The sequence below is a fragment of the Heterodontus francisci genome, chromosome 6 (genome assembly GCF_036365525.1).
Source record: "Heterodontus francisci isolate sHetFra1 chromosome 6, sHetFra1.hap1, whole genome shotgun sequence".
In the NCBI taxonomy this organism is placed as follows: Eukaryota; Metazoa; Chordata; class Chondrichthyes; order Heterodontiformes; family Heterodontidae; genus Heterodontus; species Heterodontus francisci.
The window spans coordinates 134,474,328-134,501,994 of record NC_090376.1 but is presented as its reverse complement, the minus strand read 5'-3'; the positions used below and the strand labels follow the sequence as shown (position 1 = coordinate 134,501,994).

Sequence of the window (27,667 nt, the reverse complement as noted above, 5' to 3'; positions counted from 1 at the left end):
TTCTGCTTGTGTTTCATTGCAGATGTGATGCAGATCCATCCGCGCTTGCTAAATATGTTGTTGCTTTGGTAAAGAAGGATAAAAGTGAGAAGGAGTTGAAGGCGCTGTGTGTTGACCAATTAGATGTCTTCCTACAGAAAGGTACAGTAAAGAAGATGTTAACAAAAAACAATATTGGGGTTGGATCTTGTGCATCTGTGAAATATGTCCAGAGATGTTCGTATAGTTCTGCATCTGTCTATTTGAATATATGCAAAAGCAAAATACTATGGTTGCAGAAAATCCAAAATGACAACATAAATGCTGGAAATGCTCAGCAGGTTTGATGGCATATATGGAGAGAGAAACAGGTGGAGTTTCAGGTCAAAGAACTAAGAGTACTTTTGAATGCAACGATTCTTCAGCAAGACTGGGAAGAGCAAAAGGGTAGGTGTGTGATGGGGTGGAAGGCAGGCGAGATTAAATAACAAAAGGATGATGGTGCAAGACAAAACAAGGTGGTAATGGGAGAAGTCAAAAATCAAAAAATGCGTCTCGAGGTGGTGTAAATGGGAATAGCAGAAACCATCACTGACAGCTGCTAACTGAGAAAAATGGCTGAGGTCATGATCTGAAATTTTTGAACTCCATGTTGAATCCGGAAGGCTGTGAAGTGCCTGATTGAAAAATGAGGTGTGTGTCTTGAGCTTACTTGGAGCTTTATTGAAATGGCACAGGGAGCCGTGGTCAGAGTGGGAGTGAGCCAGTGTTCACTAAGTCCACTGACTTACACAGTTACCTCGACTACATTCCTTCACATAGTGCTTCCTGAAAGGAAATCATTTTCCCAGTTTCTCCCTCTCTGTCGCATCTATTCGGATGATTCACCCTTCCATACCATACTTCCAATATGCCTTTTTTTCTTCACTCGAGGAGTCCCAGCACCCTGGTTGACGATCGTGCCGGCTCCATCTTCCAAACCTCTACCCACAATCCTTCCTTCTCCACCCAGAGCCACCATAGGGATCCCCTTATCCTTGCCTTCCATGTCACTAGCCTCCACATTAAATGGATCATTCACCATCACTAGCTGTTCACAATAAATATTAATGATATAGATGAGGGAATTAAATGTACTAAAGCCAAGTTTGCTGATTACACAAAGCTGGGTGGGAGTGTGAGCTGTGAGGAGGATGCAGAGAAGCTCCAGTGTGATTTGGACAGGTTGAGTGAGTGGGCAAATACATGGCAGATGCAGTATAATGTGGATAAATGTGAAGTTATCCACTTTGGTAGGAAAAACAGAAAGACAGATTATTATCTGAACGGCGATGGATTGGGAAAGGGGGAGGTGCAGCGAGACTTGGGTGTCCTTGTGCACCAGTCGCTAAAAGTAAGCATGCAGGTGCAGCAGGCAGTTAAGGCGGCAAATGGTATGGTGGCCTTCATAGCGAGAGGATTTGAGTACAGGGGCAAGGATGTCTTGCTGCTATTATACAAGGCCTTGGTGAGACCACATCTGGAGTATTGTGTGCAGTTTTGGTCGTCTTATCTGAGGAAGGACATTCTTGCTATGGAGGGAGTGCAGCGAAGGTTCACCAGACTGATTCCTGGGATGGCAGAACTGACGTATGAAGAGTGATTGGGTCGATTAGGCTTGTATTCGCTAGAGTTTAGAAGAATGAGAGGTGATCTGGAAACCTACAAAATTCTAACAGGACTGAACAGACTAGATGCAGGAAGGATGTTCCTGATGGCGGGGGAGTCCAGGACCAGGGGTCAAAGGTCTGCAAAGGACACCCGACTGAGCCCGAATGCCGGACCTGAAGTCCGACCTGACCTGAACCCGACACAGGCCATCGGGACCCATCAGGGTCGGGTCGGGTGTCGGGTCGGACTTCCGGGTCTGGCATTCGGGCTCGGGTCGGGTTTCCTCTGCAGACCTTTACCAGGATTCACAGTCTAAGGATAAAGGGGTAAGCCATTTAGGACTGAGATGAGGAGGGAATTCGTCACCCAGAGAGTTGGGGACCTGTGGAATTCTCTACCATGGAAAGCAGTTGAGGCCAAATCATTAAATATATTCAAGAAAGAGTTGGATATAGTTCTTGGGGCTAAAGGGATCAAGGGATGCGGGGAGAAAGCGGCAACAGGGTACTGAGTTTGGATGATCAGCCATGATCGTATTGAATGGTGGTGCAGGCTCGAAGGGCCAAATGGCCTACTCCTATTTTCTATCTCTGCCATCTCCAGTGTGATGTCACCACCAAACACATCCCCTTTCAGCTTTCCGAAGGGACGGTTCCCTCCACAACACATTTGTCCACTCCTCTATTACTGTCTCCCATCTCATGACACTTTGCCATGCAAGCCGAGGAGATGCAACACCTATCCTCTTACCTCCTCTCTTCTCACCGTCCAAGAGCCTAAATTCCCCTTCCAGTTGAAAGTGTTTTACTTGTACTTTCAATTTAGTATTCTGTATTTGCTACTCACGGTGCTTTACGTTGGAGCGATCAATTGCAAATTGGGCCACCGATTTGCGGAGCACCTTAGTTCAGTCCGCAAGTGTAGCCTCGAACTTCCAGTTGCCTGTCATTTTAATTCCCCAATCTGCTCCCATTCTGAACTCTGTCCTCGGCCTCCTGAAGCATTCCAATGAAATTCAACATAAGCCTGAGGACTAGCACCTCATCTTTTGTTTTGCAGATCGTAACCTCTGCCCCCATTTCCTTTTTTTTATCTGTTTGTGTTTTTTTGCTTTTGAACAGCAGCTGTTGGCGATGATTCTTTTCCCATTTAGATCTCCTTTAATCATATCTCTTTCTTCATTTCTCCAAATACCGCTTCCTTTTGCCTTGCACAATTATCCTTCTTGTCACTTAATCACTCCTGCCTTCCACTCTATCACAGACTTGACTCACCATTACTCCCCAGCCCCCCCAACTGCCTTTCCCTGCCTCAGTGCTTGCTTTAAAACCTGTTACATCGCTAAATTTTTCCAGTCCTGATGAAAGGTCATAGACCTGAAACATTAACTCTGTTTCTCTCTCCACAGCTGCTCTTTCCAGCAATTATTTGGGTATATATGTTTGAATATACATTAAGTTGTCTGTTTTTCAAGGAGCTGGTTAATGAGGGAGGTTAACGCATGATCCCTTTTCCCCTGTGATCTGGGATCAAATTCAGCTCTGACTGCTGAGAAAAAAGCGTGCTGACCAAAACTGAACAAAGGTACTTTTATATTGATGCTTGTTTAGCTCAAACTCTAAAAGACTGATGTCTGAGATCCACTTTCCTATATTTGCACTGCTAAAGTTGGCCATTTTTAATCCAGTGGCAGAATGTATATTCAAGAAAAACTGACTCTCGATGCTCTGTCACTTTAATAAGGGAGCTTGATTTATCAGTGTGACCATTCTAGTCTCTCTGAATCCAAACTAAAAAGAGTCCTAATGTAAAAGTGGCTTATGGGCAACTTGACCCATTTTCCAATTAACAAGCCAGAGATTCTGGTCTGTGGGTGGGTGTGTGAGTTCCCATATGCTATTATTTTTACTGCATTGAAGAAGTTTTTAAAGCGAAGGATGTGAATTTAGTCAGGGTTTGGATTCGTTGACTTGAGATAGAGATGTTACGATGAAAGGTTATACGTACACAATAGATGGTAAAAGAGTTCTTGGAAGCCTGGAAGTATTTCTTTCAGTGGCATCTGAACATGCAGTGCTTAGGGATTTTTTGCTGTACTTTACAAAGGAACTTGTCAGATTCATGAGTGAATAGGACATTGCCAGCTATTGAAGCTGAATTGTTAGTAATTGCATTTTGGGCATGTATGTGGGTTTAGTCTTCTGTAGCTTTTATTAATTGCTTTGGGGAGCTGGAAAGGAATTTCCAAAAGCTATTTCTTAGTTTGCTGCAGGATTTATTCTTCTTTTGCGTATTTCAGGTAATTGCATGGTTGGGGGATTAGTCGTAGTTTCACTACGCCTGGGTGGTAGGCCTGAGGCGCCTGATGGTCTTTTCTTGCACTTTTATATTGGTATGTTTGTATGGATCTGTCGCCACCTTGTGATGTCTGGGAATTTGTTGCTCTGCAGGAGCTAGCTATTTCAGGGCAGATGTGTTCACAGCCTCAGGTGTTGGCAGGTATGTTGTAAATTAATTAAATTGCTGGCAGCGTAATTTCGAATTTAAAAATACATTTGCCAATGGGATTACTTGTAATTCTTTTGAGTTTGTATTGTTTTACAGTATTATACCTTGTGGCTATGTTTTCTGTGTGGTGATATGTAGGCTGGTGCATCTAACAACCACCTAGTCAACCTGTTAAGTGTTGACTTTGGTCTGTTTGAGTCACAAACTCTGATAGTGCACTCCATAGCCTATTTGCAGATCAGGGGTAGACTTTCTGCTACTTCTGCAACCAGTCTGTACCATAATCAGCCGAACCAACACAAAAGAACAGGAAATTTTAAACCCAAGTTACCCCCAAAACCACTTACTTTTTGGGTTTTACGCGATCTTTTATGGTGGTTCAAAATTCAATTTGTCTGGATTAGGCCCCATCCACAATACTGTTCACAGCACTTGGTTGACATTGCGAGTTTCTACTGATACACTGGTATGGAAAGACTCTTTAAATTGTGCTCATTTTCTCCACACAGGCACTACCTGCACTCATTTTCTTTGACACAAAGGCACTCGTCATGCTTTAAAAGATTTTACGTGTCAAAAAATGTTTAATTTACTAAGAAACTGACTACTGCACCCTAATAAAAGTAGTAAATGGTTGCGTATAGTTCTTTTGGTCATTTTCAATGAGTTTATTTCAGGTTGTTCACAGGTGGACGCTTAAATGCTTATTTTTTTATTTTAAAAGCATTTTCAGCCTGCATTGATAAAACTGCACCAAGTTACTATTAAATACTTCAATGAATATTTTTTAATGGATAGGAAAAAAAATAACAATTCCGCTGCCTGATTGTTATGGAAGACTTTGCATTTGTGATTATGCAAATTCATTTTGGCAGAAACTGTGACCTAACCAGTGCAATTTCAGTCGTATTTTCCCAATTGCACATCAAGTGGAAACTTTACCCCTTAAAGTTATTTCCTGCTATCTGTCCAAACTTTGATTAATTTTAAGTGGTTTATGACCCCTCATTCTGAACTGCCCAACTGATGGAAACAATCTGTTTCTGTTCCATCTCTAGATACATTCATAATTGTAATCACCTCAATTAAATTGCCACTGTTCGAATGAAAACATTTATGGAAGCAGCCCAAATAGGAATTCAAGAAGAGGCTGCAAATTAGTTTTATTTTAAGACCTTCAAAGTGTGCAGAATAGACACTTTCACGCAATTAGTTGGACCCTGAATTCCGACTGTGGATTAAACTGAAGTGCCACCTGGTTCTGGCCGGTTTAGTGCTTTTTTTCCCCAAAATTTGCCATTTGTTTCAATTGGCTAAGTGAACTTGAATGGGTGTTTTGAAAGGAAGAAGACAGCCTTGCATTTATGTATAACCTTTGGGCTCAGAATGTCCCAAAGTGCTTCTCAACCCATGTTGTAATGCAGGAAACACAGCAGCCTGTTTGCGCAAATAAAGGCCACACAAACAGCAATGTAATAATGGCCAGAAAATCTGTTAATATCGGTTTGGTTATAAAGATGGCCAGGGTACCAGTGAAAGCTCCTCTGCTCTTCAAAATAGTGTCTTGGGATCTTTTATGCCCATTTGACTGCAAACAGGGCCTCATTGGAAAGACAGCACCTCCAACTGGGCAGCATTCCCTCAGTACTGCAGTGGACTGCCAATCCAAATTATATGCTCAAATCTCTGGAAGTGGAACTTGAACCCACAACCTTCAGACTGAGGTGAGTGTGCTACCAACTGAGCCAAGCATTTGAGCTGTACATCCATTGATACCTTTTTTTTAAACATGTTGTCATTGCTAGGCCCCCACCTGCCAACAATGAGGCACATTAATTTTGACATGAACATTGATTTTAAACCATTACTGGAGTTCACAAAGGACTTGTTAAACAGATCAGCCGTGGCTGGAAAATACATTTGCATATTAACAGACAGTGTTTGGAAGGACAAAGCAGCCATTCCCTGACACGTTCAACCCACAGTGGTATTTTGATCACCAGACGTTGAAGATGGGGGAGCTTGCATTTCAGGTTGATTGCTAAGATGGCTAAATACACAAACCGACATGGTCAAACCAGCGAGTCACATGACTAACCTGCTGGGCAACTTGATTTTTTTGAATTTGTACAAACAGTTTGGGCAAAAGGCAGAATGCTCCTGGACTGAGGAAACCTCTCTCCTGTCTGCTCCCATCTCTTTCTCACAAGCCTCTGGATCCACTGAAGGCGCATGCACCCCAAGAGAGAAAAGTCTCCTACAGCAAACAAGGTTTAAGAAGAATACTAGGCCCCAATGAAAAGCAAGATCTACCTACAGTCAAAGACTCTACAGTGAACTTGAAGAACCATAACAACAACTCTTCAGATAGTGCCTTAAACCTTTCCACTTTATTTTTCTTCTGTTTTCTGTCTCTATTTGCATGTATGTATCGCGTATGCATGCTAGTGTGGGGCGTGCGTGTATCCGTAGGCGTTAACCGAATTCGAGTTTTAAGTTTAATAAATTTCAACCTTTCTTCTTTATACCTATGAAAGCCTGTTTGTGCTGGATTCTTTGCCTTATAATTGGAAAGTGGTGAACAAGGATTCACCAAGGGGGAGCTAAAACACTGCGTGTTTAAAATTAAACCCTGTTACAGTAAGACCAGGTGAAGAGTGAAAGGGAACCCTAGACCTCTGTCACCTGGTCGTAACAATGTTCATAGCTTTCTAACAAAGTCATTGAAGTTGAAATATAGTTTTTTGCACTTTTAAAACTTGACCTTGGCTTTGGAAACTATATTGTACATATCATACTTTAAGAACTTAGTAAGTAGAAATAGTCAGTGGCTCATGTATTTTGTCTGTTCCATGAAAAAGCAGTTTGAATTCAAAGTAAAAAAAAAAAATCATCTGTTAACCTTTTGGCTCATTAATTTAATAGTTTAAGTTGTGCTAAAATATTGGATTTTGCTGAACTTTTCATCTTAGTTGTATGGCAATAATTCTATATTCCTTTACAGACACCCATACATTTGTAGAAAAGCTTTTTGAAGCTATAACTGCAAAGAGTTATCTACCTCAGTCTGAGCAATTGCCATCTGTGAATGTAAAATCTGAGCCTGCACAACGACAGGAAAGGGAGGATCGAAAAGAAGAGGTATGTTTAGCATGATTACAATTCTTGATTTTTTTTTTTTGAAGTTGTTATATAATCGGAAACATTTCTGATGCTTAGCTTCAATATTAGTTCATTTCCCAACTTTAAAAATAGGGAAGCAAAGATGAAGATGATCGAGACAAAAAATTTACAAGGAGACTGAATCACAGCCCACTGCAGTCAGGATCGCGACACAGAGATAACCGGTAACTGTGCTGTTTTCAAGTTCGTAATTTTTAAAATCCTTAAGTAGGTGTTAGCAATTTCTTACAGTCTTCTCCTTGAAGACTAATTTTGTCACCATTTTCACCTAGAAAAGCTTTATTCATCTAAATTTATCACCCTCGTAAAACGCTGTTACTGTTGAACACAAAGTGAGCCATTCCTGTGGTTTGATTGGTTTTTCTTTTCAGCTTCTATTTCTTAACCATTTTCCACATACTTCTGAGGAGCTTGTCTTTTTTTTTTACAAGTTTTGACTTTTTGCCATATGGTTCCTCCCATTTAACATGTCAAATTTTAATAGTTTCAAAAGAGGTCACTGCTAAGAGCACCACTCCATTTAGAAACTAACAGCAGATGTAGTTGACTTAAACTGCTTGGTATGGATAAGGTTCAGAAAGCTTTTGGAGAAATAGCAAAAAATTGATCGTAGATTTCTTTAAGGAAGCAATGCCATTTCAATAACCTGAAGTATAGTAGCATGCCAAGAAATGCAGGTAGAAGGGGAATTTGTGAGTTTATCTTTAATGGAGACCGGGCAAAGATAAAGTCGCACCGCTTGTGGTGAATGTATTCATGTGAATGTAACTTAGCTGGTATAGTGGAGTAGTGATATAATGTGGGTGTACAAATCTTCTGTTCTAAGTGACCAATCTTAATGATTGAGAGCTTAGTTTTCCCAATTCCCTTTTATAATCAAAAGTCAATTGGACTAACTTTCAAGCTCGTATGTTTTCTCAAGGGCAGTAACATCCTCCTTATGATTAGATAATAAAAATAAACACAGTACTCCAGACAGGGTCTAAGTAACAGCATACAGAGAAAAAAACTCAAACTCTCTCTAGATACCAAGGAGTAGATTGTTTGTGACCTACAGTTGGAGGAGGGCTGTAATTTTGGAAAGCTTAGCAGATTAGTTATGCTCGCGCGATCCTATTAGATGTTTTTGAATGATTTGTTCGGTGAACCCGCCCCATATTTTGTCTTTGTGCTATTGATGCAGCCTGGCCCAAGTCACATCTCAGTAACCACAGCTGGGGCATAGGAACACTCCTCTGTTCAAGGGTTAGTTTTCTAGTTTCTTTAATAGTGCCCCTAAAGGTTGTAGTAATTACAGGTCAATAATTTAGTGTTATATTGTTTATTGTCGGTTATGTTAAATATTCTGGAAACTGGCCATCACTCATCGGCCTTGTTGAGAATTCCACACAACCATTAGAGAGAATCCCTGCAAATTTCTAGGTGCTTCTGGCACAAGCACATAGGCTTTTTACATCTGACTTCAACCCCTAGGTGTCTTTAATGTATCTCAATCCATATCAGAACTGTGTGATTATAGGGGGCAGGGTTTTCAGGAAAGACAGGGGGCTGAGTTCAATCCTCGCATACTTGAAATGTATTATTTTTATCTTACCAATTTCTTAACCTCCTTTCTCCACCCCTCTTCTTGAAAAGTAGTGACTTGTGTGTTTGATTCCATTAGCACCAACAGTACTCCAGACACCTTGTCAGCTGGCCATTGTCAATTTGTAAATGGCAAGTGTTTGGCTATTTGCCCGAATTAAGCATGAAGTTCAAGACTGATAGCATCCATGGTACTGTCCAAATGATTGAATGGCTAGATTGGGACAGGGGATCCCTTAGTAACCCCCCAACCATGCCCCCACTTCTCCCCCCAACCCCCCCCCCCCCAACTCCCCACCCTCCCCACCTCCAAAAGCCTGATTACATGTAGCCCAATTATAGTGCAGCTGCTGCTACCTTGGCTGAGGTTGGCTCAGACCAGGAACCTTTCTGCCGCCTGTGACTCACCACACATTGTGCCACACCTTAGAACTGATTTGAGGGAAATTTATTATGTTGCCATTCTATCAAATCTTGAATGCCAAAAATATCTTTCCTGAGGATGGGTAACTGTGAGAACACTATGTTGTATTGATTAGGTGTACCACATAATACATTAACCTTGAAACAGCCCATCAGCCTTTGTTCTGAAACCTATATGGAGTTCCGATTCAGCAGGAAGAATGTTGGTCTGTAGCTGGGTTAGAAAAGTGCATAATCAGCCAGATTGGAATAGTTGCCTAATGAGTACATGGTTTTTAGTTAAGATCAGGGAAGGAGTCAGATAATCATTCAGTAATGTTACAGTTTCTGTTAACTTTTAGAAACCGCGATGACAGAAAAATTGATCGTTCTCGTAAAAGGGAGTACGACCGATATCCTTCAAGGAGAGATTCATACAGGGACAGATACAACAGAAGAAGAGGAAGAAGCCGAAGCTACAGTAGGAGTCGGAGTCGCAGTTGGAGTAAGGAAAGAAACAGGGACAGGAGCAGAAGCAGGAGTAGAAGCAGAGGTAGTTATAATCAGATGTAAATAAGTCTTGAGCTTTGTACTTAAAAACACTTTGGGTCAGCATTTTATCCTGACTTGTCCTGAATGCTGCTGGTTGGCTATGTTTGTGATCACTTAAAGGAATTCTGTAGGGAAATCTTTTATAATCTTGGCTTTTGAGTATGCAACTGAAATAAAAATTAAATCTGATTAGACTTGGCATACTGGGTAGACATACTGTCCTTTTAATGAGATAAATATATTCTCTCTCTGGCTATATAGGGTCTTACTTAAAATGAATGAGCAGCCTCAAAGGCTCTTTTGTAACGTGAGTTGAACAGCATGAACCAGTTTCCCATGCATATGCATGCAAAGCAACTGCTTTTTATTGAAACCTGCCCACCATTTCTAGCTATTCTGTTCTGACATTGGTTGCTTTCTCAGCCTGAAGCTTTTATTCAGTAGCTTGGTGGCATGGTGCATTTGTGTATAATTGAGGGGTAGAATGTAGGTTTGTTCTTTATAGCCCCGTTACAGTATGTACTAGGTCAGTTGATGAGGTGCTTGTAGTGTAGAATAATAAGCAGGAAGCATGTCTTCAACTGGGTGGCTACAGTCAGGTTTTGCTGATAACCTGGGATGTTGAGTCTTCATTTCTGGCGATGGCTTAACCTACTATGTGGTTAAAAAGTTTTTTTTCTCATTCAAATTTATTTAATCACTTACTTATTTGCTATATATGCGGCATGACCCAAAATTTCAACTTAATCATATCCCACAGGCAGGATATCCAGTTTCCTAAACTATGTAACTTATTTTTGTGACATGGTGATGTATGCCACAAAATTACCCCACAAGCTGCAGAAATGTCCTAGGGTAGCCTCAACTTGTTCTCAACATGTTGCATTGTGTATATGTGCATTTATTTTCGAGGGGCTTCTGGTGCAACAGCCCTCAATGACCATGCTCTCCTGACTGGCTTCCTACCTTCCACTCTCCATAAACATGAGCTCATTCAAAACTCTTGCAACATGTATCCTAACTGACATGTCCTGTTCACCCATTGCCCTGTGTTTTCTGACCTACATTGCCCTTGATTTTATAATTCTCATCCTTGTGTTGAAATCCCAACATGATCTTGCCCCTACTTATCGCTAACCTTCTCTAACTCAACAGACCTTCAAGATCTTTACAGCTCTCCAATAACACTCCTGTGAAGCACATTGGGACATTTTACTCCATTGAAGCTATATAAATGAAGTAGTTGTTGTACTAATCTGTGTTATCTACAAGGTACAGATCTGTTGGTGGTCTGCTTATAAATTTTCCATGGTTCAAAGTCATACAGCACGCATACAATTGCTGCTTGTGCGTTTGTTGCTGACTTAGCACATGCTCTTCTAACAAAATCCTTTTGATGTGCATGAGTTGAAAAATATTAGGAACAAAGATTTTGAGTTCACTAGTTGACCTGTGAATGGAGAGCTTAAGTTTTATATTGTGACTCTTATTTGAGGTGGGGAGTGCCTTGCTAATGCAACAAATCTTAAGAGATTCAAGGGATTTCGTTTTCAAAGAATATTGCAGCACAGAAGGAGGCCGTTTAGTCCATCATGCTTGTGCTGACTCTTTGAAAGAACTATCTACAATCTTAACTGAGCAATTGAGTAGAGATGAAGGTAAAGCAGAGATGAGACATCTAACCAACTGAGGGAGACAAAATCTGAATGGATTTCTCTGACATCTAATGCTAAAAGAGCTAGTAAAAGTTTGTGATTGGTTGAATAACCTTGTATATCACAGTGGTAGGCGGAGAAAATAGGGTTTACCATAATGGTGTCTTGCCTTCTGTTCTCAATTTTAATTTATCAGGTTTTGTTTGGACTGACTAACAGCAGAGTGCACTACTAGCTAATTTACAGCAATTTTTATATAGTTCATTTAAGAACATATTTATTGTTGCATAATGAGTGTACAATTTAGTGTCTTTGGTGCAGATGGCACTCCAGGGAAGTCCATTAAAGCTGTCAACTTACATTTAAAAATGTTTTCTGTTGAATATGCTGTTGCGTAGTTACGTATCGTAAATTATGAACAATGTAAGTGTAACAATCTTATTTTTAACTTCAAAATCTCATGTCTAAAATATCAAGTACAAACAATTTGTATAGATGTGGCTTTCAGTAAGTTTAAAAATGATGAAAGGGTTATAATTTTAATACAGGATCCTTTTTATTCTTTAGAGCGGGATTCAGGAAAGTCAAAGTATGACCTTGACAGGACAGAATCATCAGAAAGTGGCTACACTCCCAATACTATGCCAAACATAACATCTGGCCATTATCCTGTTCCGACTCTAAGTAGTGCAATCACAGTTATAGCACCAGCTCACCATGGTAACACCACGATAGAAAGTTGGTCAGAGTACCATGAAGACCAGATAGATCATAACTCATATGGAAGAGGACCACTTCCAAAGAAGCGTTGTAGAGACTATGACGGTAAGACTGGGCTATTACAATGTTGAAACAGATTGTAACCCCATCTAAACACTAAATTCTTTTAAATTCAAATGCTGTAACTGGCTAATGCTAACACGATTTTAACATTTAAAAAAAAAACAAACATGATTTTCTATGGGGAATGGAACTTAAACCAATTTGGAAATACAGTGCATACTAGCTAATAGGCACTTAATAATGGGAATGTTCATTAAAACAAAACATTGAAACAGGCATCCATTTATTCCCTCCATTCTACTTTGTTTGCTTAATAGGAACGGCTGGATAAAGAAAATGTTTCGCTCACAGCAGGGATGTCCCATTAAGAGGCTTCTACTGTACTGTATTGTTGAAACAACTATGTAATATCATAATACATTGGCATGAAAGTTTCTTTGGATGTGTTGCAGATTGTTTTAATTATATATGCTTTACACTGCATTTCTTCTTTGTGTTTTACAGAAAAGGGTCTCTGTCTGAGAGGTGACATGTGTCCATTTGACCATGGGAGTGATCCAGTAGTGGTAGAGGATGTGAATCTTCCCGGCATGCTGCCTTTTCCCTCGCAGCCCCCAGTAGTTGAGGGACCAAACCCTCCTGCCCTTCCTCTACCACCACCCATTCTGACTCCTCCACCTGTTAATCTCAGGCCTCCAGTCCCTCCACCGGGACCATTACCACCAAGTCTTCCTCCTGTTGCAGGTAAAGTATAAGTTTTCTGTTTGTGCCACCATTTAAAAAAAAATGGTAGGATAAACAGTGGTCACTTCACCAGAATACATTGTAGGTTATTGTGTGTAGAGTAATAATATTGGCATTTTTAAAATATTCTCCCACTTCTGAAATCAATGCCTGCACTTCTGAAGCTTGTAATTCCACCACTTTCCAACAGATTTTCTTTCTAAATTCAGATTTGCTTGAGAGTTTCCTCACCCTATCTGTTGGTAACAAATTGCTTGATAATTACTGAGCCGCTATTTGGAATATGACATCATAGTCCATCAAGAGAAATTCTAATTGGGTTGGCTGATTTCTGCTGCTGTAGTGGCACTAATCAACTAAAGAATCTTTGGGATAGGAGCAGGGGAATTAGTTTCTGCTTCATTTCCTGTCCCAAAACTACTTTCTGTAAATATACATGTGAATGGCAGTTGAGAACAAGATCAGGCACAGTTTGAAGCCCTCTCATTTAACTAGTCCATTGACAGTTTTGTCCAGGCTTCCACGCAATAATGGTTAACTTAGACAAGGTAGAAGGAGGTAACAGAAGTTCTTGCAAGCAACACCCAGTCAAGAGAGGATGCCTCTGTGAAGTGGGGTGGGAGAGAATAAGTAAAAAAAAAAAAATGGAGCTCTTTCACAACTTAGTATCTTTTCATGGGTGACACTGGAGCTATTATTCAGTGTAGGAAAAAATCTCAACTGTGTCCCTCTAAGATCTGTGTCCTCGTTGTTGCTTTAAGAATCATGTGATCTTCTCTTACTGCCATGCTGTGTAAGGCATGGCCATGGTTTCGACATGCACCCGTTTCCTTTGGATGCCTTCCAACCTTAAATTTTGCATTCGCTCTCTCACTCTTCCTCTCGCTCATGCGCGCTTTCTCTCAGTTATTATCTGGTTATATAATTTCATTGGTATTGGTGGGAATATGCTGTGTGCAACTTGGCTGCTGTGTTTATCTGCAGTAATAGTTACTGCACATCACAGGATATGAAATGCTTGAGGGGTCACGTGGTCCTGAAAGATGCTATATAAATACAGGTTTCTTTTTTTATTCATTCATAGGATGTAGGCGTCACTGGCCAGGCCAGCATTTATTGCCCATCCCTAATTGCCCTTGAGAAGGTGGTGGTGAGCTGCCTTCTTGAACTGCTGCAGTCCATTTAGGGTAGGTATACCCACAGTGCTGTTAGGAAGGGAGTTCCAGGATTTTGACCCAGCGACAGTGAAGAAACAGCGATATAGTTCCAAGTCAGGATGGTGTGTGACTTGGAGGGGAACTTGCAGGTGGCCCTTGTCCTTCCAGTTGGTAGGGGTCGCAGTTTTGGAAGGTGCTGTCTAAGGAGCCTTGGTGCATTGCTGCAGTGCATCTTGTAGATGGTACACACTGCTGCCACTGCGTCGGTGGTGGAGGGAGTGAATGTTTGTAGATGGGGTGCCAATCAAGTGGACTGCTTTGTCCTGGATGGTGTCAAGCTTCTTGCTTGGATGGCTGTAGCTCCAACAACACTCAAGTGGAGAGTATTCCAGGAGGTGAGTTACTCTCCTCAGGATTCCCAGCCTCTGACCTGCTCTTGTAGCCACGGTATTTATATGGCTACTCCAGTTCATTTTCTGGCCTTTGGTAGCCCCTAGGATGTTGTTAGTGGGGGATTCAGTGATGGTAATGCCGTTGAATGTCATGGGGAGATGGTTAGATTCTCTCTTGTTGGAGATGGTCATTGCCCGGCACTTGTGTGGCGCGAATGTTACTTGCCACTTATCAGCCCAAGCCTGGATATTGTCCAGGTCTTGCTGCATTTCTACACGGACTGCTTCAGTATCTGTAGAGTCACGAATGGTGCTGAACATTGTGCAATCATCAGAAAACATCCCCACTTCTGACCTTATGATTGAAGGAAGGTCATTGATGAAGCAGCTGAAGATGTTTGGGCCGAGGACACTATCCTGAGGAACTCCTGCAGTGATGTCCTGGAGCTCAGATGATTGACCTCCAACAACCACAACCATTTTCCTTTGCACCAGGTGTGACTCCAGCCAGCGGAGGGTTTTCCCCCTGATTTCCATTGACCTCAGTTTTGCTAGGGCTCCTTGATGCCATATTTTGTCAAATGCTGCCTTGATGTCAAGGGCAGTCACTCTCACCTCACCTCTTGAGTTCAGCTCTTTTGTCCATGTTTGAACCAAGGCTGCAATGAGGTCAGGTGCTGAGTGGCCCTGGCGGAACCCAAATTGAGTGTCACTGAGCAGGTTATAGCTAAGCAAGTGCCGCTTGATGGCACTATTGATGACACCTTCCATCACTTTACTGATGATTGAGAGTAGGCTGATGGGGCGGTAATTGGCCGGGTTGGACTTGTCTTGATTTTTGTGTACAAGACATACCTGGACAATTTTCCACATTGCAGGCAAGATGCCAGTGTTGTAGCTGTACTGGAACAGCTTGGCTAGGGGCACAGCACATTCTGGAGCACAGGTCTTCAGTACTATTGCCGGAATATTGTCAGGGCCCATAGCTTTTGCAGTATCCAGTGCCTTCAGTCGTTCCTTGATATCACGCGGAGTGAATCGAATTGGCTGAAGTCTGGCATCTGTGGGGACTTCAGGAGAAGGTCGAGTTGGATCATCAACTCGGCACTTCTGGCTGAAGATTGTTGCAAATGCTTCAGCCTTATCTTTTGCATTGATGTGTTGGGCTCCCCCATCTTTGAGGATGGGGATATTTGTGGAGCCATCTCCTCCAGTTAGTTGTTCAATTGTCCACCACCATTCATGGCTGGATGTGGCAGGACTGCAGAGCTTAGATCTGACCCATTGGTTATGGGATCGCTTAGCTCTGTCTATTGCATGCTGCTTACGCAGTTTGGCATGCAAGTAGTCCTGGGTTGTAGCTTCACCAGATTGGCACCTCATTTTGAGGTATGCCTGGTGCTGCTCCTGGCATGCCCTCCTGCACTCTTCATTGAACCAGGGTTGGTCTCCTGGCTTGATGGTAATGGTAGAGTGGGGGATATGCCGGTCCATGAGGTTAGATTGTGGTTGAGTACAATTCTGCTGCTGCTGATGGCCCACAGCGCCTCATGGATGCCCAGTTTTGCATTGCTAGATCTGTTCGAAATCTATCCCATGTAGCACGGTGATAGTGCCACACAACACGATGGACGGTATCCTCAACGTGAAGGCGGGACTTCGTCTCCACAAGGACTGTGCGGTGGTCACTCCAACCAATACTGCCATGGACAGAAGCATCTGCGGCAGGCAGATTGGTGAGGACGAGGTCAAGTATGTTTTTCCCTCGTGTTGGTTCCCCCACCACCTGCCGCAGACCCAGTCTAGCAGCTATGTCCTTTAGGACTCGGCCAGCTCGGTCAGTAGTGGTGATACCGCGCCACTCGGTGATGGACATTGAAGTCCCCCACCCAGAGTACATTTTTTGCCCTTGCCACCCTCAGTGCTTCCTCCAAGTGGTGTTCAACATGGAGGAGTACTGAGTCATCAGCTGAGGGAGAGCGGTAGGTGGTAATCAGTAGGAGGTGGTTACCTTGCCCATGTTTGACCTGATGCCATGAGACTTCATGGGGTCCGGAGTCGATGTTGAGGACTCCCAGGGCAACTCTCTCCCTACTGTATACCACTGTGCCACCACCTCTGGTGGGTCTGTCCTGCCGGTGGGACAGGACACACCCGGGAATGGTGATGGCACTGTCTGGGACATTGCAAGGTATGATTCCGTGAGTATGACTCTGTCAGGCTGTTGCTTGACTAGTCTGTGGGACAGTTCTCCCAACTTTGGCACAAGCTCCCAGATGTTAGTAAGGAGGACTTTGCAGGGTCGACAGGGCTGGGTTTGCTGTTGTCGTTTCCGTTGCCTAGGTCGATGCCGGTTGGTCCGTCTGGTTTCATTCCTTTTTATTGACTTCGTAGCGGTTAGGTACAACTGAGTGGCTTGCTTGGCCATTTCAGAGGGCACGTAAGAGTCAACCACATTGCTGTGGGACTGGAGTCACATGTAGGCCAGACTTGGTAAGGACAGCAGATTTCCTTCCCTAAAGGACATTAGTGAACCAGATGGGCTTTTACAACAATCGACAATGGTTTCATGGCCATCATTGGACTAGCTTTTAATTCCAGATTTATTAATTGAATTCAAGTTCCACCTTCTGCTGTGGTGGGATTCGAACCCATGTCCCCAGAGAAATACCCTGGGTCTCTGGGTTACTAGTCCAGTGATAATACCACTACGCCACCGCCTACCTGTTTGTTTTTCCTTTGGAACTTGGCATGCATTTGGTTTGGTCTCTTGGTTTTGTTCAAGTATTTTCTTTCTAAAAACCTGCTCATTTACTTTTTAAAAGTACAGTCGACATTTTAGATTTGCTCCTTTTTATTTCAGTAGGTCCCCCACCACCTTTACCACCACTTCAGCCTCCTGGAATGGATGCACCCCCAAGCTCAATTACTAGTTCAGTGCCTCCTGTTGTCACATCAGTGATTCATCACCAGCCGCCTGCAGCACAGCCTCCTCCATATACAGCAGGTAAGACAATTATCCATTTTTACCTTTTAGGCCAGTTTAAATAAGATATTCCATTCATTTTTTTTTTGTTCCCATCTCGCATTTTTTTTAAAATGGTGCATTTGAGGTTTCTTTCCTGTGTTAAATTTTGAGGAAGCTTTGTTTCAGCTGGACCAGGGGCAGGGGAAAGTTACATGACGCAATGTATCTAGTAAAGAAGTAAGAGATTCCTTGATATCCTAGGCATGGTTGTGGATTCTTGACCAGCTGAGGGAGTGGGAATCAGAGGATAGGGGAGCAAAATCAAAATGGTAGGAGCATATTGGGTGGGATGCCCAGTGCACCATCATTGGACCATATAGAAAGTAAATTTGAAATCAGTGGTCATGAGGGCACATTTCGGGCAGATGTCAAATATTTATGCAATGAGTGATCTGCAGTAATGGTTGAGGGCAGGACATGGAACTCTTAACAAATGGAAAAATGGACTGGTTATTTTGGAAGGATAAGATGAACAGTTGCCTTAATTCAAACCTAATTTGTGATGTACACTGGAGAGCAGTTGAATATACATTTTAAATAGACCATTCCTGTGGTGTAAAATGCAACTTTTATTGCTTTCCAACTGTGTATTCTGTCTATACAAGATATGTGGGTATGAAACATAGAAAATAGAGCAGGAGTAGGCCATTCGGCCCTTTGAGCCTGCACCGCCATTCACTAAGATCATGCCTGATTGTCCAAACTCAGTACCCTAAAAGAGAGATTAATCCAAGTAAGCTTTTATTAGAATTCATTCTGTTAAGTGAAAATTTTGGTTCTTGTCAGATGTTTACCACAATTTTAAAAGTAACCACAGTTCACTTGATGACTTGTTTGCTTTCTTGTATTTGGAAACTTGCAAATTTCAGTGCTGTAATGGTGACAAGGAGGATAGATATACTTTGTGATGTTTGTTTGAATCGACTTGTACTGTGCTTAGATGTCATGGTTAAGACTTTGATCCATTGCGTAGAGCAGTATTTTAATAGTGACTCCAAGCTTGGGTTTTAAAGACATATAAGAGTTGAAGGAAGGGACAACTGAAAGACAGGAGCGGCAGCTGGCGGACCTGGGTGGAAGCTGATCCGGAGCGGGAGCTGAAAAACCGCCGTTAGTGCATTTAAATAGCTTTATAAAAAAAAAGGGGGGATGTTTTTAAAAAAAAAAAGCCTCAAGTGATAAGGTGAGTACTACTAAAGTGTTTTTTTTAATTTAGTGTAATTTATTAGGGATTTAGGTTGGAGTGGGTAGTGTTTGGAGTAGAACAAGGCCCCTAGTGTAATTAGTAATTCTTAATTAAGGGAGTAACTAATTAATCTAAAGCTAAGTCATGGCAGGAGAGCTCAGCCCCATGATCTGCTTTTTCCTGCGCAATGTGGGAATTCAGGTTCGCTTCCGGGCAGAAGCACAGGCAGAAAAGGGGTGGTAGTGTAGGAGTCCCCTGTGGCCATCTCCCTCTCAAACAGATATACCGCTTTGGATACTGTTGGGGGGAATGGCCTCCCAAGGGAAAGCAGCAACAGCCAAGTTTGTGGCACCACGGATGGTCCTGCTGCACAGCAGAGCAGGAAAAGGGGTATAGGGGATTCTAGTATAAGGGGTACAGATAGGTGTTTCTGTGGCCACAAACGTGACTCCAGGATGATATGTTGCCACCATGGTGCTAGGGTTAAGGATGTCACTGAGCGGACATTCTGACGGGGAGGGTGAGCAGTCAGAGGTCATGGTACACATTGGTACCAACGACTTAGGTAGAAAGAGGGATGAGGTCCTGCAGCAAGAATTTAGGGAGCTAGGTAGCACATTAAAAAGCAGGACCTCAAAGGTTGTAATCTCTGGATTACTCCTGGTGCCATGTGCTAGTGAGTATAGGAATAGGAGGATTGAGTAGATGAATGCATGGCTGAGGAGATGGTGCAGGAGGGAGGGCTTTAGTTTCCTGGACCACTGGGTCTGTTTCTGGCAAAGGTGGGACCTGTACAAGTTAGACGGGTTGCATCTGAACCAGAATAGGACCAACATCCTTGCTGGGAGGTTTGCTAGTGCTGTTGTGGGGGGGAGGGTTTAAACTAATTTGGCAGGGGAATGGGATACAGAGTGGAGGTACAGTAGGGTGTGATTCACATACAAGATAAACTGAGTCAGTCTGGAAGGCAGAGCAAATATAGGCCTGTTAAGGCACAAGTGAAAAATGCAAGACTGGATTGCATTTCTTTTAATGTAAGGAGTCTTACTAATAAGGCATTAAGGGCATTGATTAGCACATGGGATTATGATATTGCTGTCACAGAGACATGGCTGAGGGAGGGGCAGGACTGGCAACTCAATATTCCAGGGTATAGAATCTTCAGGCGTGACAGGGGAGGGGATAAAAGAGGAGGTGGCATTGCACTTCTGATCAAGGAGTCAATTACTGCAGTAAAGAGGGATGATATCTTAGAAGGTTCCTCAAATGAGGCCATATGGGTAGAACTTAAAAACAAAAAGGGGGCAATCACTTTGCTGTGAGTGTACTACACTTCTCCAACAGTCAGGGAGAGATAGAGGAGCAGATATGTAGGCAAATCTCAGAGGTGTAAAAATAATAGGGTAATAATAGTAGGGGATTTCAACTTACCTAATATCAACTGGGATAGTCTTAGTGCAAAAGGCTTAAAGGGGGCGGAATTCTTAAAATGCATACAGGAGAGCTTTTTGAGCCAGTGCATTGAAAGTCCTACAAGAGAAGGGGCAGTACTAGACCTAATTGTAGGGAATGAAGCTGGACAAGTGGTAGAAGTGTCAGTGGGGGAGCATTTCGGGGATAGTGACCATAAATCTAAGATTTAAGGTAGTTATGGAAAAGGACAAAGACGGGCCGGAAATAAAGGTACTGAATTGGGGGAAGGCCAATTTCAATCTGATAAAGCAGGATCTGGCCAAAGTGGACTGGGAGCAGCTACTTGTAGGAAAGTCTACATCAAACCAGTGGGAGTCAATCAAAGAGGGAACAGTGAGGGTTCAGAGCCAACATGTACCCATTAAGGTGAAGGGTAGGACTAACAAGTCCAGGGGACCCTGGATGTTAAGGGATATAGAGGATTGGATCAGGAAGGAAAAGGAGGCTTATGGCAGATTCAGAGCGCTGAAAACAGTGGAGGCCCTAGAGGAGTATAGAAAGTGTAGGGGGGTTCTTAAAAAAAAAAGTAATTAAAGCGAAGAGAGGACAAGAAAAATCATTGGCGGGCAAGATAAAGGAAAATCCTAAGGTGTTTTATAAGTATATTAAGGGCAAGAGGATAACTAGGGAAAGAGTAGGGCCCATTAGGGACCAAAGTGGCAATCTGTGTGTGGAGCCGGAGGACATAGGTGAGGTTTTAAATGATTACTTTTCATCTGTGTTCACTATGGAGAAGGACCATAGAGTCGTACAGCATAGAAACAGGCCCTTCGACCCACCGCGTCCATGCCGACCATAATGCCTATCGATACTAATCCCACCTGCCTGCATTAATTTCATATTCCTCAATGCCTTGCTCATTCAAGTACCTGTCCAGATGCCTCTTAAATGTTGCTACTGTTCCTGCCTCCACCACCTCTTCTGGCAGCTCATTCCAGCTACCCACTATTCTTTGTGTGAAAATTTTACCCCTTTGATCCCCTTTAAACCTCCTCCCTCTCACCTTAAATCTATGCCCTCGAGTTTTAGTCACCCCCTACCATGGGAAACAGACTCTGGCTACCTACCCTATCTATGCCTCTCATAATTTTATATACCTCTATCATGTCCCCTCTCAGCCTGCTTCGCTCCAAGGAAAACAGACCCAGCCTATCCAATCTTTCTTTATAACTCAAGCCTTCCAAACCAGCCAACATCCTTGTGAATCTTTTCTGCACCCTCTCTAGCTTAATCACATCTTTCCTGTAGTGCGGCGACCAGAACTGCACACAGTACATCCAAGTGCGACCTAACCAACTTCATGTACAACTTTAACATGACGTCCCAACTCTTGTACTCAACGCCTCAGCCAACGAAGGCAAGCATGCCATACGCCTTCTTCACCACCCTGTCTACCTGTGTTGCCACTTTCAGGGAACTATGTACTTGCACCCCAAGGTGTCTCTGCTCAACAACTCTCCCCAGGGTTCTGCCATTCACTGTATATGTCCTGCCCTGGTTTAACTTCCCAAAATGCATTACGTCACACTTGTCTGCGTTAAATTCTATTTGCCAATCCCTTGCCCATTTACCTCGTTGATCTATATCCTGTTGTAACCTTAGACAACCTTCACTGTCCACTGTACCACCAATTTTGGTGTCATCTGCAAACTTACCAATAATGCCCCCTACATTCTTATCCAAATCATTCATATATATGACAACAGAGGGCCCAGCACCGATCCCTGTGGCACACCACTGGTCACCGGCCTCCAATCTGAAAAACAACCCTCGACTACCACCCTCTGCCTCCTATCACCAAATCAATTTTGCATCCTATTGGCTAGCTCACCCTGGATCCCAAGTGTTCGAACCTTCTGGATCAGCCTACCATGCGGGACCTTGTCAAAGGCCTTGCTAAAGTCCATGTAGACAATGTCCGTTGCCCTGCCCTCGTCAATCCTCTTGGTCACCTCCTTGAAAAACTCAATCAAATTCGTGAGACATGATTTCCCACGCACAAAGCCATGCTGACTATCCCAAATCAGACCTTGCCTTTCCAAATGCATCTAAATCCTGTCTCTCAGAATCCCTTCCAATAACTTTCCCACCACTGATGTAAGGCTCACCGGCCTGTAGTTCCCTGGCTTATCCCTGCTGCCCTTCTTAAATAAAGGGACAGCATTAGCTATCCTCCAGTCTTCCGGTACCTCACCCGTGGCTAACGATGATACAAAAATCTCTGCCAGGGTCCCAGCAATCTCCTCCCGTGCTTCCCATAGCATCCTAGGATACACCTGGTCAGGCCCTGGGGATTTATCCACCTTAATGCGCTTCAAAACCTCCAACACCCCCTCCTTTGTAATGTTGATATGCTGCAGGATATCGCTGTTCCCTCCCTTGAACTCACAAGCTTCCATGACCTTCTCCACGGTAAATACAGACGAGAAGTATTCATTTAAGACCTCACCCATTTCCCATGGCTCCACACATAGATTACCACACTGTTCCTTAAGGGGACCTACTCTCTCCCTAGCTACCCTTTTACTCTTAATATACTTATAGAATCTTTTAGGATTCTCCTTTATCTCATCTACCAGGGAAGCCTCATGGCCCCTTTTCACCCTCCTAATTTCCTCCTTAAGTGTACTCCTACATCCCTTATGCTCCTCGAGGGACTCGCTTGATCCCAGTTGCCTATACATGACATATGCCTCCTTTGTCCTTACCACACCCTCAATATCCCTCGTCAACTAAGGTTCCTTAAACTTGCCAGCCTTGCCCTTCAATCTAACAGGAACATGCCGGCCCTGAATTCTTCCTATCTCACTTTTAAAAGCCTCCCACTTGCCAGTCGTCTCTTTACCTGTAAACAGCCTCTCCCAATCAATTTTTGAGAGTTCCTGTCTGATGCCATCGAAATTAGCCTTCCCCCAATTTAGGACTTCAACTTGAGGACTAGTCCTATCCTTTTCCATAACTATCTTGAAGCTAATCGAGTTATGGTCACTGGTCCCAAAGTGCTCCCCCACTGACACATCAACCACCTGCCCAGCCTCATTTCCTAAGAGGAGGTCGAGTGTAGCCCCTTCTCTAGTAGGGCCATCCACATACTGCTTCAGAAAACTATCCTGGACACACTTAACAAATTCTTCCCCATCTGATTCCTTAGCACTAAGGCAGTTTCAGTCAATATTAGGGAAGTTACAATCACCTACTATTACAAAACTACAATTCCTACACCTATCTGTGATTTCCCTACATATATGCTCCTCCAATTCCCTCTGACTATTGAGGGGGCCTATAGTATAATCCCATCCAAGTGATCACCCCTTTCTTATTCAAAAACAAGAAATGCTGGAATCACTCAGCAGGTCTGGCAGCATCTGTGGAAAGAGAAGCAGAGTTAACGTTTCGGGTCAGTGACCCTTCTTCGGAACTGACAAATATTAGAAAAGTCACAGATTATAAGCAAGTGAGGTGGGGGTGGGGCAAGAGATAACAAAGGAGAAGGTGCAGATTGGACCAGGCCGCATAGCTGACCAAAACCCCTTTCTTATTTCTAAGTTCTACCCATATGGCCTCTCTGGACGTTCCTCCCCCCAGGATATCCTTTCTAAGTACTGCCGTGATGTCCTCCCTAATCAATAGTGCAACTCCCCCTCCTCTCTCACCTCCACTTCTGTCACGCCGGAAGCATCGGTACCCCGGAACATTGCCAGTCCTGCCCATCCCTCAACCACGTTTCTGTAATAGCTATAATATCTCAATCCCATGTACCGATCCATGCTCCTGAGTTCATCTGCCTTACCTGTAAGGCTTCTTGCATTAAAGTAAATGCAGTTTAGCCTACCAGACCTTCCACGCTCCCTGTCCTGCCCCTGCCTGGCCTGCCTACTGAACTTGCTTGCTTTAACCTCTACATTTGCCTCAACTATCTGATCGGAGAGACTACTACTTTGGGTCCCACCCCCCTGCCAGACTAGTTTAAACCCTCCCGAGTAGTACTAGCAAACCTCCCCACAAGGATTTTGGTCCCCTTTCAGTTCAGATGCAACCCGTCCCTCTTGTACAGGTCACCTCTGCACCAGAAGAGATCCCATTGGTCCAAGTAGCTGAAGCCCTCCCGCCTACACCAGCTGTTCAGCCGCGCATTCATTTGCCTTATCCTCCTAGTCCTACCCTCACTAGCACATGGTACACGGAGTAATCCTGAGATTACAACCCTAGAGGTCCTGCTTTTTAACCTTCTGCCTAACTCCCAGTGTTCACTTTGCAGGACCTCATTTCTCTTCCTGCCTATGTCGTTGGTACCAATATGGGCCACGACCTCTGGCTGCTCACCCTCTCATTTCAGAATGGTCTGTGCCCGCTCAGAGACATCCTTGACCCTGGCACCAGGGAGACAACACACCATCCTGGATTCTCACTCGCGGCCACAGAAATGCCTATATGTGCCCCTCACTATAGAGTCCCCTATCACTACCGCTCGCCTACACTTTGACCTTCCCTGCTGTACAACAGAGCTAGTTGTGGTGCCATTGACCTCGCTGCTGCTGCTTTCCCCTGAGAGGCCATCCCCAACAGTATCCAAAAACAGCATACTTGTTATTGAGGGGAATAGCCACAGGGGACTCCTGCACTACCTGCCTGCCCCTCCTGGCAGTCACCCATCTATCTGGCTGAATCTGCGGAATGACCACCTCCCTGAAACTCCTATCTATGATGCTTTTTGACTCCTGTCTGCTCCTCAGTGAGTCCAACTGCCGCTCCAACCGATCCATGGGATCTGAAAGGAGCTGCAGCTGGCCACACTTCCTGCAAACATAGTCGTCAGGGACATTTGACTTCTCCCTGATCTCCCATATTTCACAGGAGGAGCATACTACTCCACTGACTGCAATTTCCACCCTCGCGTTACTTCTTGCTTAAAAGAAACAAAGAAAGACAGACAGAAATTGGGAATTTAAAAAAAACTAAGCCATACCTGGCCAATTCTCACCCTCCTCACCGAAGCCCGACGTACACCAAAGCCCGCACTTTGACCTTGCCTTACGATGTAGGTGTAGAGATCAGGGAGGGGGATTGTGATATACTTGAACATATTAGCATTGAAAGGGAAGAAGTATTAGCTATTTTAGTGGGCTTAAAAGTGGATAAATCCCCAGGACCAGATGAGATGTATTCCAGGCTGTTATATGAGGCAAGGGAGGAGATAGCAGTCGCTCTGACATATATTTGCAGATCCTCTCTGGCAACGGGAGAGATGCCAGAGAACTGGAGGACAGCGAATGTGGTACCATTATTCAAGAAGGGTAGCAGGGATAGACCAGGTAATTACAGTCCGGTGCGTCTAACGTCAGTGGTTGGGAAACTATTGGAAAAAATTCTGAGGGACAGGATTAATCTCCACTTGGAGAGGCAGGGATTAATCAGGGATAGTCAGCACGGCTTTGTCGGAAAGATCGTGTCTAACTAACTTGATTGAATTTTTTGAGGAGGTGACTAGATGTGTAGCTAAGGGTAAAGCAGTTAATATAGTCTACATGGACTTCAGTAAGGCTTTTGATAAGGTCCCACATGGGAAATTGGTTCAGAAGGTAAGAGCCCATGGGACCCAGGGCAATTTGGCAAATTGGATCCAAAATTGGCTTAGTGGCAGGAAACGGGTAATGGTTGAGGGTCCTTTTTGCGAGTGGAAGCCTGTGACCAGTGGTGTACCACAGGGATCGGTGCTGGGACCCTTGCTGTTAGTAGTGTACATTAATGATTTAGATGTGAATATAGGAGGTATGATCAGTAAATTCGCAGATGACACGAAAATTGGCGGTGTCGGAAATAGTGAGGAGGAAAGCCTGAGATTGCAGGATGATATAGATGGGCTGGTAAGATGGGTGGAGCTGTGGCAAATGGAATTCAATCCTGAGAAGTGTGAGGTGATGCATTTTGGGAGGACTAACAAGGCAAGGGAATATACAATGGATGGTAGGACCCGAGGAAGTACAGAGGGTCAGAGGGACCTTGGTGTACTTATCCATAGATCACTGAAGGTAGCAGCACAGGTGGATAAGGTGGATAGGAAGGCATATGGGATACTTGCCTTTATTAGCCGAGGCATAGAATATAAGAGCAGGGAGGTTATGATGGAGCTGTATAAAATGCTAGTTAGGCCACAACTGGAGTACTATGTTCAGTTCTGGGCACCACACTATAGGAAGGATGTGATTGCACTGGAGAGGGTGCAGAGGAGATTCACCAGGATGTTGCCTGGGCTGGAGCATTTCAGCTATGAAGAGAGACTGAAAAGGCTAGGGTTGTTTTCCTTAGAGTAGAAAAGGCTGAGGGGGAAAATGATTGAGGTATACAAAATTATAATGGGCATTGATTGGTTAGGTAGGAAGAGACTTTTTCCCTTAGCGGAGAGGTCAGTGACCAGGGGGCATAGATTTAAGGTAAGGGGAAGGAGGTTTAGAGGGGATTTGAGGAAAAAATTATTTCACCCACAGAGTGGCTGGAATTTGGAATACACTGCCTGAAGGGGTGGTAGAGGCAGGAACCCTCACAACATTTAAGAAGTATTTAGATGAGCACTTGAAACGTCATAGCATACAAGGCTGTGGGCCAAGTGTTGGAAAATGGGATTAGAATATTTAGGTGCTTGATGGCCAGCACAGACACGATGGGCTGAAGGGCCTGTTTCTGTGCTGTATAACTCTATGCCTCTCAAGAGGCCAGGAATGCCACACTTTTAGGTACCAAAGATAGAATCAGATAGTGCAATGGTATGACACCATAATGTCAACAGTGAGAAATCGAGGAGTATCGGATAATATGGAAGATGGCAAGTAATCAGATATCAAATGCATGAATATAACTTCGGGCTGTTCTTAACAAAAAAAAATGTACTGAGTATTTGTGTGCAGTTGGAAGCTTCAGTTGGTACTTAATGCAGAAAAGCAATCACTAATGCAATCCCCACTCATGACTCACCAAAAGCCACAGAGATGGTTATCTTTAGCCTCTTCAATTGTAGCACCAACAGAAGAATTTTTCTATCTTTCCCCATCCAAAAGCACCCTTGGAAAAATAGCTTTAACTCCAACTCTAAAATATTTTCTTATTGTGTGTCTAAAGTAATAAAGAATAAAGTTCTGATATTTGTGCGTGTGTGTAATTTTATATATATAGCACCAAGTATTTGCTTTGCATTGTCACATGAAGTTAGAAGAATGGAGTAATTCAACTGACTGAGCCCATGGCTGATATTGGCAAAGAGACCTACACCTGACCTAAAGTTTGGGTCCTCATGAAGGTGTGCTGAAGTGTTGGTATTTGCTAAAAACAATCAGAATTTACAAGTGAGAATAGTTTTATGTCTTAAGTACTCTTGCTGCTTGCAACAGATTACTTTT

General features: G+C 43.4%; 1 protein-coding gene across 4 annotated transcripts in view; it reads left to right on the top strand.

The window, feature by feature from the left end:
- rbm26 (RNA binding motif protein 26) overlaps window positions 1–27,667 on the top strand; it is a 98,827-nt gene that overhangs the window by 11,602 nt on the left and 59,558 nt on the right. For 2 of the 4 annotated variants that reach the window (XM_068034359.1, XM_068034361.1), the window contains exons 2-8: window positions 23–141; window positions 7,142–7,278; window positions 7,393–7,484; window positions 9,669–9,859; window positions 12,081–12,338; window positions 12,801–13,040; window positions 17,456–17,596. In XM_068034359.1, the coding sequence (XP_067890460.1) occupies window positions 23–141; window positions 7,142–7,278; window positions 7,393–7,484; window positions 9,669–9,859; window positions 12,081–12,338; window positions 12,801–13,040; window positions 17,456–17,596 (1,178 nt within the window). Of the gene's footprint in view, window positions 1–22; window positions 142–7,141; window positions 7,279–7,392; window positions 7,485–9,668; window positions 9,860–12,080; window positions 12,339–12,800; window positions 13,041–17,452; window positions 17,597–27,667 lie in introns of all 4 variants that reach the window. The other 2 variants (XM_068034360.1, XM_068034358.1) reach the window with 1 other exon arrangement.